The sequence below is a fragment of the Mus pahari genome, chromosome 5 (assembly GCF_900095145.1).
Source record: "Mus pahari chromosome 5, PAHARI_EIJ_v1.1, whole genome shotgun sequence".
Taxonomy (NCBI): Eukaryota; Metazoa; Chordata; class Mammalia; order Rodentia; family Muridae; genus Mus; species Mus pahari.
The window spans coordinates 53,889,331-53,901,013 of NC_034594.1; the positions used below are offsets into that span (position 1 = coordinate 53,889,331).

An 11,683-nucleotide genomic window follows, 5' to 3' on the forward strand; every position below is an offset into this window, starting at 1 on the left:
GAATTTAGTATGGATACAAATGGCTTACCTGACCCAGAGCAATCCCGCATAGACAGATATGAGAAATTCAACACTTAACCGGCTGGGTCAGGCTGACCAAGTGAAATTCTCACCCGCATTTCATACACTTAGAACTAAACCTGAAATGTTCTCAGCAATGCTTCTTCTTGCCCCAGGGAGTTCTGGGGAGATGGCCATGCCAACACACTGAGACAAGTCCCGTCTCCAAGCCCAGTCCTCCTTTCCTGTCACTTCCCTGGCGATCACTGTGGCAGCCATTTCAAAAAGGGCCTGGGTGGGGCTTACCAAGGCAAAGGTGAAGGCCTGGCCACATGGAAGAGCTACTTAATCCCCAGCCTACTCTCCCTTCCTCACAAACCATATAGGGCTCCCTTTGGCCTTCAGAGCAAAGACCTCCACCTTCTAGACAAATAGAGCATAGAGCATAGGTCTTTCTGGGTGGTGGCAGGTATCAAGAGATTCCTGGTCTCACATGGTTCTCTCTCTCTCTCTCTCTCTGTCTCTCTCTGTCTCTGAGATATGGCTTCTATGTGTAGCCCTGGCAGTCCTAGAAATCACACCATAGACCAGGCTAGCCTGGAACTTAGAGATCCACCTGCCTCTGCCTCTCAAGCGCTGGGATTAAAGGTGTGAGTCACCATGGCCCTGTTGCCCCTTTCTTAGTTTGTCACCCACGTCCATTCCTAAACAGTCTGCAGGCCTCTTAGCCTATACTTTCTACCTCACATAGTTTGCTTGCCTTAGTTTCTCTAAAGCAAGCTCGAATTTAAATACCACTTCTTCCCTCATTCCCAGAGCCGAGAGTCACCTGTATATATGACCCATATTGACTCCTCCCTTGCCACTCGTCCTCTGTCCTGCTCACCATTATATATTATATATTAATATATATTATATATTATAGTGTATCGGACTAGTCTTTCTTATCAAGTCAAAGTCCTCTGACTACACAACTGTCTTTTCCACACCTTGGTCCTCGAAGCCATGCCTGGAGACACTGCTAGATAGATTGGGGGCTATGTGGACCACAGGACTTGGGGATGAGGGGAGTGGAATGAGAGAAGCATTGTCCAGGGAGTTCAAGCCATGGGCACTCCCTGAGTAGCCTGTGGAAGCTAAGGAGGACAGACAGTAATAAGGCTCTGTCTGAGAGGGGAGGTTGGGATGGCAACAGAAGCCATAGACCATAGAGATGTGGTTCCCAGATGGGCATCAGCACCCCCCCCCCCCGAATGTGCTAGATACACAGACTGCTGCTGTACCTGGTGACCCAAACCTGTAATCCTAGCTACTGTGGAGACTGAGATCGTAACTTGCCAGGGATACAGAGCGAGTTCAAGGCCACCCTAGGCGACATAAAGAGACCTTGTTTCAAAATAAGAAAAAGAGGCCTAGCAAGGCCCCCAATTCTATCCCTCAGTACTGAGAAACAAATGACTCAAACAGTCAGTCAGCCCAAGTCCAGGCTGTAAATCAGAGGCTACGGGGGATGGGCCCAGATGACCATAGCCCAAAGAACTCTCCAGGTTATTTCAGTGCTCAGCAAACTTTGAAAACCAACTAACCAAGCTGGGCAGTGGTGGCACATGCTTTTAATCCCAGTAATCAGGAGGCAGAGGCAGGCGGATCTCTGAGTTTAAGTCCAGCCTGGTCTACTGATTGAGTCAAGGTTACACAGAAATATCCTGTCTCAAAAAACTAACAAGCAAAAACAAACTAACAAAAAACAAAACAAAACAAAAAAACAACAAAAAAACCCAACCATATAAGAAGCATTTTGAAACAAAACAATTGTTTGAAATCGCCGGCATGGAGTTAGAGACCTAGCTCAGATTGGGACGCTGGCTGCTGTAATTGGAAACACAAGGGCTGTAGAACCAGACTTATGGGTTTACAGCCCTGCTCTGAAGTTGAATGGCCAAGAGCTGTGAGATTCAGTGAAATCACCTCTTAGAGTTCCCATCCTCCCACGAGGATTTGCCTAGGTCTCAAAACTTCCATGTGCCTAGGAATCTCTAGAGTGCTTCTGAAAAAAAAAAAAAAAAAGTTACAGTGTTTGACTCCTCGCTTTAGAAAATCAATTCTGTAGGCTGGATAAGGTCTAAGAATCTGTATTTCAAAATAGGCCCCAAGTGGTACCCATGTGGGTGGTTCAAGCATCACTCACACAGTCCTGATGTAGATGGCCTTGGGTGATGCTATCTGTGTGCTAAAAACTGGGTGTCTAGGGAAGGGACTACAGACAGCTGGGATGTTAGGCTTGACTGGATATACCGGCCTGGGGGAATTCTTGCTCGTGGGCTTTCTAATGCCAGTTCTAATTGAATGATACTGGCCTGAAAGAACTGTCCAAAGGGCAGCTAGATGGATAGAGTCAGCTCATGGAGATCTGGGTCAGATGTAAAGCAGTGGTCCTTTAGTGGAAAGGTTTGGGATCAAAAGCACACTGTGCCCTTGCTGATGTTATCTCCCACCTGAAATCTGGGTTTGTAGATGGATCAGGCTTGGGATGTTACAAAAAAATTGGCTACAAAGTTGCTTGAGCCCATGAGGTCAGCAGAGTTTGGGATTCTACAGCTTGGTGGTGTACCCTGGGGTTATGGCGGAACAGAGGCCACCTTGGCCACTCCATTGGAGCTTGAGCCTGCCGCCTGACAAGCAACCTCGCCCAGCCGCTTAACCTAGACTTGCTGCTGATTGGCTGGCTAGCTCCTAGATGCTATTTCCCTGCTGGCCACCAGGGGTCTCTGCTTAGCCCTCTGGCAATCCGAGTTAAATGTGTGCCCCGCCCTCCTTTCCTCAGCACTGTCCAGCCTGGAGGTGACTCTGGAGCCAGGAATCTAAACTCTGTAGAGGCAAAGGAGTCCCCTCTTCCAAGGGTTGTGCCTATGACCTCAGTATCAGCTGGTGGCCACGCCTCCAGTCACAAATGCCATTCTGATTTCTCTCTCTTCCCCAACCTTGAGACAGCCGGCCTGGAAATGGGCTGTCCTCTTGGGCCCCCACACTTCTTCATCACCAGCAGTGCTGGGGAACACAGGTCATAGCTTGGGAATGTGGCCCTGGGTGGAGAGAGGAGATCAAGGAGGGAGAGGGCTGTGTGGCCTCTGCTCAACACCTCTGTCACTATTATTCTTTCTGAGCCCCTTCCCTACCCACTGGTTGCAAACGGACCCTGGTGAGGAGTGACCATTTGGGAGGAGCGGCCCACCCTTCCCTAGCTTTGAGCCCCGGTGGGCTGATAGGTGAGGGGCAGTTTGTCAGCAGGGATCCAGTAGAACCCATGGTTGGGCGGGGTGCAGGCCTGTGTCCTGAAGTACCTGCTCTTCTGAACTTGTCTAGGGCAGGACCCGGGAGTCTGCCACCATGGGCTGTTTCCTTTGGTTGACAGGGGACAAATCTGGGAAGGAGAGTCAAGCCCTGACAGTTCTTTGGTTCTTGGTGTCTGAAAAAGCTGGTTGTGGCCTGTTCTGGGGTGTAAGGCTGGCTAGTTATGTATTCCCGGGTCAGGAATCTTCTTGGTTTGGGCAAAGCATGGCGCTTGCTGTATCAGCCAACACTTCCAGCCCAGGCAAGGATATTAAATGCCGCAGTGCAGTGCCACCCCTTATCCTCCTCTGGAGACTGGGGTCCCCACACCTGGAGTCCAGACCCTACTGATGGGCTCAGGTCTTGTCAGTGTCCCAAGCTGTAAGGAGAGGAAAGGCAGACAGCTAGCTGCTTGGAATGATCAGAGTCTAAATTCAGCTGGTCTAGGCTCCACCCCTCCCTCGTTCCTCTTCCACCACTCCAGGGGCTGCTCCCTGTGGTCGCAGCAGGCACCACCTTCCCAGCCAGTGCCTGCCTGCTGCCCAACCTCTTGCTGGCCACCCCCCTCCTCCTCCTTCCCCCCCTCCTAGGCTCACTTCCCCTCCCCCCAGGGCTGGCTCAGTGCGGGGCCTCAGCTGGGTCAGCGAGTGAGTGGGGCTGGCCAGGCTGATCGCCTGTTCCCTGGGGAGCTAAGGCCAGTGGGCAGTGGGCAAGAGGGCCTGGTGCCAGGGCAGAGACTTAAGGAAGGTGCAGGCCGGGGTCTGTGTGCAAAGCCTCAGGGTGAGTTGGGGTGCAGTACTGCTGGGGGTTTGGGGTTGGGAACCAGGAGGAGGGGCCAGGGGGCTGTGGCAGATTCATGTCTGTATTTGGCAGTCGGAGAAGCGCCAGCTCAGCGAAGCTGGGCCCCTGGCCAGTTGTAGGGGAGAGCTTCAGGGCCCTGGGGACACCCCTCCCCCAAAGCAGACTCAGGTGTCCCCTTCCTCTTTTCCTAGGCTGAACCAGTCTTTCGTATGGATGATCTAACTCTGCTTTCCCATTGCCTGAGAATCTGGGGTTCAGGCTGTAGGGGTGGGGCCAACAGGTGCCCCTGGGGAAGCTGAGAAGGGAGAGGGGGGAAGGGTTGCCTGGACACTGACACCTCATTGGCCCGGGACAGAGGTCAGGATGAGGCTTGCATGAGGTGTGTGCTGCCCTTCCGTGCCAGGCCCAGCTCACCTAAGAAACTAGTGCTTCGCCCTGCTGTGGTGGGTGTCCTAGAGGTTCCTGCTACCTCTTTGGAGCTTCATGTTAGTAACATAGATTAACTGCTTGAGTAGAATTCAGGATTGCCCCTAAAGTCATCAGTGGCCCTTCTGCTGGCCAAACCGTTTGCTCCAGGCTATTCTCTGTAGACTAACATCAGATTCAGAGTTGGCAGGCCTTGACAGAGGAGGAATCGGACTCGGGGAGAGGAAGTGGTCATGGTCATGAGGAGATGACGTCAGAGCTGGGGCCTGCAGAAGTTACCTCACCTTTGCAATATGCTCCGCCGGCTCTTTCCATCCTTTCCCTCCATCCCCTCTATCTCTCTTCCAGGTGGCTCCACATCCCCTTTCAGCAGCCCCATCACCTCTGATGAGGAGTACCTGAGCCCCCCAGAGGAGTTCCCAGAGCCTGGAGAGACCTGGCCCCGAACCCCTACCATGAAGCTCAGTCCCAGCCAGGATCGAGACTCCTCTGACTCTTCTTCCAAGGCACCCCCAACGTTCAAGGTCAGGACCCCTAGGGCTGGTTAGTATCCAGCCTTCTGTGGACACCACTCCTATGTGTACCCCTTATTCTTGAGGCCACTCTTAAGCATTACACATAACAGAACCCCCCCCCACTACCCCTTGTGACCTGGAGACAGCCACAGATTAGTGTGGAAGAGACCTCTGTCTCAGGTCCCCCCAGCTCTCAGCAGCCAGAGCTATGCTCTGCCACCCCTGATGCTTCGGGATTCTCCTTCAGGTCTCACTCATGGACCAATCGGTGAGGGAAGGTCAAGATGTCATTATGAGCATCCGAGTGCAGGGAGAGCCCAAGCCTGTGGTCTCCTGGTAAGTAACAACCGCCTACACCACCCACCAGCGAGACACACACACACACACACACACACACACACACACACACACACACGCCAACTCGCCACCACTTCCCAAGCTAAGCCGGCTTTGGGAGAAGGGAGCCGAACTTTAGAGACCTTCCCTATCCCATCTCAGCCATAGCGGCTTCACCCTGCCTGTCTGGGACATTGCTGGAGCAATGAGTGGTTTCATGTCTTATCAGCTTTGAATGACACCTCTAGCCCTGTAGTAGGCTAATCATCTTTACACCATCTGCTGAAGCCAAGCCATTCCTGTAACCAACCTGTGGTCGACCCAGCCCCCACACACTGTTTCTGAGCTAGACCATTCTTCAGCATGTCATTGTCCCCGCCTCTACACTGGTTTGGGTTCTGGTATTCACTTTTAATTGATTATGTGGTCTCCAGTGTAATTATAATTTTTTTTTTTAAAAGATTGTTCTTCATACCCTTTTAGCTAGTGGGAATCTATGTTTCTGTTACAAATAAGTGAAAGTAAGATACGGGGACCTTTAAGAACTATTTAGAGGTGAACCAGGTTCTGAGATGGGAGAGATCCAAGTTGAGCCGGGGTAAACCTGGCTTTGGATTCCCCCGGGTGCATTGATCAGCCATATAGATTTAGGAAGCCAGTTGGGAGGGGAGGAGGCAGCTCTGTGCCTGCCACTCCCTGTGGCTGTGAATGCAGGTAAGGGCTTCAGGTTCTGGCTTTGTCTCTTTGACAGGCTGAGGAATAGGCAGCCCGTGCGCCCAGACCAACGGCGCTTTGCAGAGGAGGCCGAGGGTGGGCTGTGTCGGTTGAGGATCCTGGCTGCTGAGCGGGGCGATGCTGGTTTCTACACTTGCAAGGCGGTCAACGAATATGGCGCTCGGCAGTGCGAGGCCCGCCTGGAGGTCCGAGGTGAGAGAAGCCTTTCCCCACCCTTCCCCTACTGACAGCACACATACAACCTCAGTTATAGGATGCCACATTGAACAGGCTATGGAGGTCCCCTGATCCCGCTGCTTATATTGTAGTTGGCTAAACTGAAGAAATTCCAGAGAAAGGAAGTGACTTGCCCAAGATCACACAGAAAATAATTCCATGCTCAGCTGACTCCCCAACTTGCTTGCCCCACATTCCATCACGATAACGCCCCGGCAGTAGCTGGAAGCCCTGCATCCTACAGCCAGGCACCCTCTTCCCACACCCTTAAGCCTTTACCACCTGCTCTGGGCCGCCTGTTCATTCTTCACCGACTCTTACCCTCCCTCTGTGCCCCACCCCTCCCCCACTCTCCCTACACATTTGATTGTTGTGCAGAAACTGTTGTGGTTGGGGTAGCATTGGGGAATGGCTGGTTGCTGGACCCGTTCGGAGGGACCCTGAGGGTACCATCATCATGGAACACTGGAGGGACATCAGGGGTGCCAGGGTTTACAGAGCCCTGAAGGATGGAGAGCTGGGAACATACAGTAGGGTTCTTGGGCAGCAGGAGTCACAGGATCTATCTAGCCTGCCCCTTGGAGGCTGCTGGGTCACTCCTTCAGAGGCTGGCCATCCATTTGACCTTCCCTTCCATGTGATGTTATAGGGTTAGGAACATTTCTTCTGCCCTTTATCCCACCATTGTCCTTCCCTGCCCCTCACTGGGCACCATTCCTTCATGCCTGGCAAAGACCAGGTCTAGGGGCTTCCCAAGGTACTGCTAAGCTCCTGCTAGAGCCCAGAACTCCAGTCCTAGCTCCTCTGCCAGGCTTTGCCTGCCTCACTGTCCCCCATTCCTCTTGTTGCTATGGTTGCCACCTCTTTGAGCTCTAAATTCTTAAGCCTCTACCCTCTTCTGTCTCTGGGGTTGGGTTCTGCCTTGCTTCTCTGTGTTAACCTGTGTCTTGGTGCTTCTCTCTCTTTGGGATTCCTTCCAGCATTCCGTAGGCTTTGGGGTGCTCCTAATGGCTATGAATACTTCTCCCCTTTGTTGCTCAGGGTCTCTACCTGAGGAACCCCAGGGACCAGGCTAATCACTGGCCCTTTTATCCAAGTGCTGATCTATGGGGAGCCAAAAGTGACTGCTGTAGAGGTAGCTTCATATCCAAAGGGGTCCTAGCAAGGTCTGTGGTGTGTGTGCATGTGGTGCATGCGTGTGTGTGTGTGTGTGTGTGTGTGTGTGTGTGTGTGTGTGTGTGTGCGTGCGTGCGTACGTGTGCCGCACTAACCTGCCGCTTGCTGACTGAGGTTTTTGTCTGTACACAGGCGAGTGAGCTCAGGGGGCCACCTGCGCTGCCCCCGCTACCCTCCGAGCTGCACCCCTGTCTCAGGCACCTCTCGGACCTCGCTGTGTTTCACTGCCTCCTGCCCACAGACCCAGCCGGCTCGCCGGCCCGGACTTAGCCCATGCTCCCCTTCCCTCCCTAGCCCGTACAGCACCCTGGGGTAACCCACCGGGCCCCTGTGGATCCTCCCTCCCCAAGTGGATATGTGGCTGTGCAGACCAGGAGGCCCCCAGAAGGACTGAGTGTTGGGAAGGGACGGCCATGAGGGGTGCCAAGCTCCCCCCGGTCTCCCCGTAGGGAGCATTCAGCGAGTGCATGTGCTATGCTGCTACAGGCCACTGTCTGTCTATCTGTTTGTCCGTCTGTGTGTCTGTGACAGTCAGGGAAGAAAGCCTTTGAGCTGAGGTGGGCTAAGACAGAATAAGATGATAGAACACAGCATCCATGAGATGCAGGGACTCAGAGGGGGCAGGTGCAGTGGATAGGAGGCTCTCTGGAAAGGGGCAGGGTATTGACCATTTCAGAAATGGGTTTTAAATGGCACAACATTTTTTTTATTCCACAAGAGACCAAAAGCTAGAGGTCTGGGGTTAAGCCCCGGCTGCTGGCAAGCTTAGGACCAAGTGGGGTACCCTTCTTTACAGACACATCTGACACGCGCTGTCTGAGAATGAGAGAGGTAGCCAGACTGAGCACAGGAGCAGGGTCATAGTGGAGGTGGAGGTTTGAAAACACTATTTCGTAGCTCAAATAAAGTCCAGTTTGTACCCAGCTAGTGTGCTGTGTCTTCTTTGCCGCCGCCGCCGCCGCCACCACCACCGCCACCGCCACCGCCGTTGTTGCCACCATCGTTCCAGATCCCCTCCTTCAATTCCGATTCACATCACATCACTTCTCCCTCCCGGGGGTGCAACATGGGTTCCCATCTCAGAGCCAGGTCTAGGGGCTCCTTGCTGTCTTGCCTGGGGCGGATGGGCTTTCCCAGTTTCCAGAGGAACCAAATGCATCTCTCTCTCTGTGTCTGTCTGTCTCTCTGTGTGTGCGTATGCGTGTGTCTTCCTCGCCCTGTGTGTCTCCGCTCTGTCTGTGCCCCCCCCTGTGGCTGCCTTCCCCTCAGCACACCCCGAAAGCCGGTCCCTGGCCGTGCTGGCCCCCCTGCAGGACGTGGACGTGGGGGCCGGGGAGATGGCGCTGTTTGAGTGCCTGGTGGCAGGTCCAGCTGACGTCGAGGTGGACTGGCTGTGCCGGGGCCGCCTGCTGCAGCCTGCGCTGCTCAAATGCAAGATGCATTTTGATGGCCGCAAGTGCAAGCTGCTGCTCACCTCGGTGCACGAGGACGACAGCGGTGTCTACACCTGCAAGCTGAGCACAGCCAAAGGTAAGGCTCACTCAGGTGCTAGGGCTACTGTGGTCCCCAGGGCTGGGGAGGGACCGGAGGAGCTGGGTACAGAATAGGTAGCCAGGAAATGGAACGCTAACGCCTAGGGCCAGGAGATAGTATGGGCTTCTGGCCCTCCAAACAATGGGCACTTACGAGTACTGGTTCTCAACCTTCCTAATGCTGTGACCTTCTAATACAGTTCCTCATGTTGTGCTGACACCCCCCCCCACCATAAATTTATTTTGTCACTACTTTATAACTGTAATTTTGCTACTATGATGAATCGTAAGGTAGATATCTGATAGGCAGACTATCAGATGTGTGACCCCTGTGAAAGGGCCATTGGACCCCAAAAGGGTTGCAACCCACAGGTTGAGAACCTCTGGCTTGGAATGATACCCGGGACAGAAAAGCTCCTACATTCCTTGTTCCCAAGACAGAGCATGTCTACTGAGCTGTAGCAAGCAAACCTGACTCAGGCATCTCCATCCTTGCCCTGCAAGCTGACAAGCCCGTGTCTTTGGATAAGTCACTTCCCCCGTGTGAGCTTTATTGTATCCCTCTGTGAATGGGGATGGTGCTAATACCTACCAGGCAGGAGGGACTGGCAGCATTAGTGAGGTCACCTCTACAGAGAACAAAGCCCCTAACAAGTCAAAGGCTGGCAACTCGGGATGCCAGCTGCTATCAATGGCATTGCTGGCCTGGTCCCGTTCTCTGTGAAGAGCAGAAATGAGGGCACCTGCCTCTGGGGTAGGGCTATAGAGTGGAACCAAGAGGCACCTGCTCTGAGTGACAGGTAGGACAGAGTGTGAACAGCATGACCCAGACATAGAGAAAAGTCTGGGCAGTGAGCTTATCTTGGCAAACCTCAGCGTCAAGCTAAGTTTCATCTTGAATGAACTTCATCAGGTCCCGGGCTATAATGTCCCCAGCCCACCGTGGCACGCTGCTATCCATCCTTGTTGACACCTCACCTCCTAGGAAGAAGGCTTGGCCTATGAATCTTGTCCAGCTACCTCAGCCCTCATGCTGAGCCTTTGTAGGGCTCAGTTCAAGCTCCCAAGGCTGGACTAGACTTGTGAAATTAGGTGTCTGGGCCTCCACGGCCTTCTTTGACCCAGTGCTGCCCACTTCCTCGCAGATGAACTGACCTGCAGTGCCCGGCTGACAGTCCGGCCGTCGCTGGCACCTCTCTTCACCCGGTTGCTGGAAGACGTGGAGGTGCTGGAAGGCCGTGCTGCCCGCTTGGATTGCAAGATCAGCGGTACCCCACCTCCCTCTGTTACCTGGACTCATTTTGGTATGGTTCCCCACTCTGAATATGCTGAGAAAACATCATGGGTATGATAGGGTGTGCCCAAAGAACAGGCCTATGTTTGCATCTATGTCCTCTGCGCGCCCCCCACCCCAGGCCACCCCGTGAATGAGGGTGACAACTTGCGGCTTCGACAGGATGGAGGTCTACACTCACTGCACATTGCCCGGGTGGGCAGTGAGGACGAGGGACTCTATGAAGTCAGTGCCACCAACACTCATGGCCAGGCCCACTGCTCCGCCCAGCTGTATGTGGAGGAGCCTCGGACAGCCGCCTCTGGCCCCAGGTACCACCTAGGACCCCAGGCGCTGCCTGCGGTGCCTCTGGGGGACCCTTGCCCTGAGTCAGGAGGGCATAGCTGTGCACGTCTGGGTAGCCATGTGGTTCTTGCAGCTCGAAGCTGGAGAAGATGCCATCTATCCCTGAGGAGCCGGAGCACGGAGATCTAGAGAGGCTGTCGATTCCTGACTTCCTGCGGCCACTGCAAGATCTGGAAGTGGGACTAGCTAAGGAGGCCATGCTGGAGTGCCAAGTGACCGGCCTGCCCTATCCCACCATCAGCTGGTTCCACAATGGCCACCGCATTCAAAGCAGTGACGACCGGCGCATGACACAGTGTATGTGACCAGGAAGGGACCCTGCAACCTCCTGGCTTTTTGAATCCTCCCCCTAGGACTCCCTCCAGGTCTTCTATTCGTAGTCTGGTTTGAGATGGAAGGGCCTGGGGAACAGAGCCTTTCGGGGTTCTGGGGTCAGTCTGTCCTTTCTTGAGTCCACACAGTGCCATCTGCTGAGTGGCTGTGTTAGCATTTACTGGGCAGGCAGCACAGCCTGCTGCTGACTGACATGGGGACTGCAAGCAGGTTGCAGAATCCAGGGTACCTTTCCTCATTTGCAACTGTGCTGTGATCAGAGTGAAATCAGCTCAATGTACAGATACAGACACACACACACACACACACACACACACACACACAGCCACCACTGCCACCACCACCCCAAAGCAGGGCCTGGTAGATCGCAAGGGATCAGCAAATGGTGAATCTTATTCCAGTTTTTACTGCCACTCTTCTCACTGTTGATAGAGCAGAGCTGCCCCCCAAGCCTGAGAAATCCAGTGGAAGGGCTGGCATATGCAGGGTCTTGCTGAAGGGAAGTCGATCCAGCATTTGGGAGGTAGAGAAAGGAGGATCAGATGGTCAAGGTCATTCTAAGCTACACAGTGATTTCTAGGCTGTTCTGGATTATGAAAAACCCTGTCAGGAAAAGAAGGGAGGGGAGAGGAGGGGAGGGGAAG

General features: G+C 53.8%; 1 protein-coding gene across 1 annotated transcript in view; it reads left to right on the top strand.

Moving 5' to 3' along the window:
* The window catches only part of Speg (striated muscle enriched protein kinase), a 57,037-nt gene that overhangs the window by 20,997 nt on the left and 24,357 nt on the right, over positions 1 to 11,683 (top strand). The window contains exons 8-14 of the mRNA XM_029538680.1: positions 4,906 to 5,081; positions 5,320 to 5,408; positions 6,160 to 6,335; positions 8,805 to 9,065; positions 10,213 to 10,371; positions 10,483 to 10,672; positions 10,780 to 11,003. Coding sequence (XP_029394540.1) covers positions 4,906 to 5,081; positions 5,320 to 5,408; positions 6,160 to 6,335; positions 8,805 to 9,065; positions 10,213 to 10,371; positions 10,483 to 10,672; positions 10,780 to 11,003 — 1,275 coding nt within the window. The remainder of the gene's footprint in view (positions 1 to 4,905; positions 5,082 to 5,319; positions 5,409 to 6,159; positions 6,336 to 8,804; positions 9,066 to 10,212; positions 10,372 to 10,482; positions 10,673 to 10,779; positions 11,004 to 11,683) is intronic.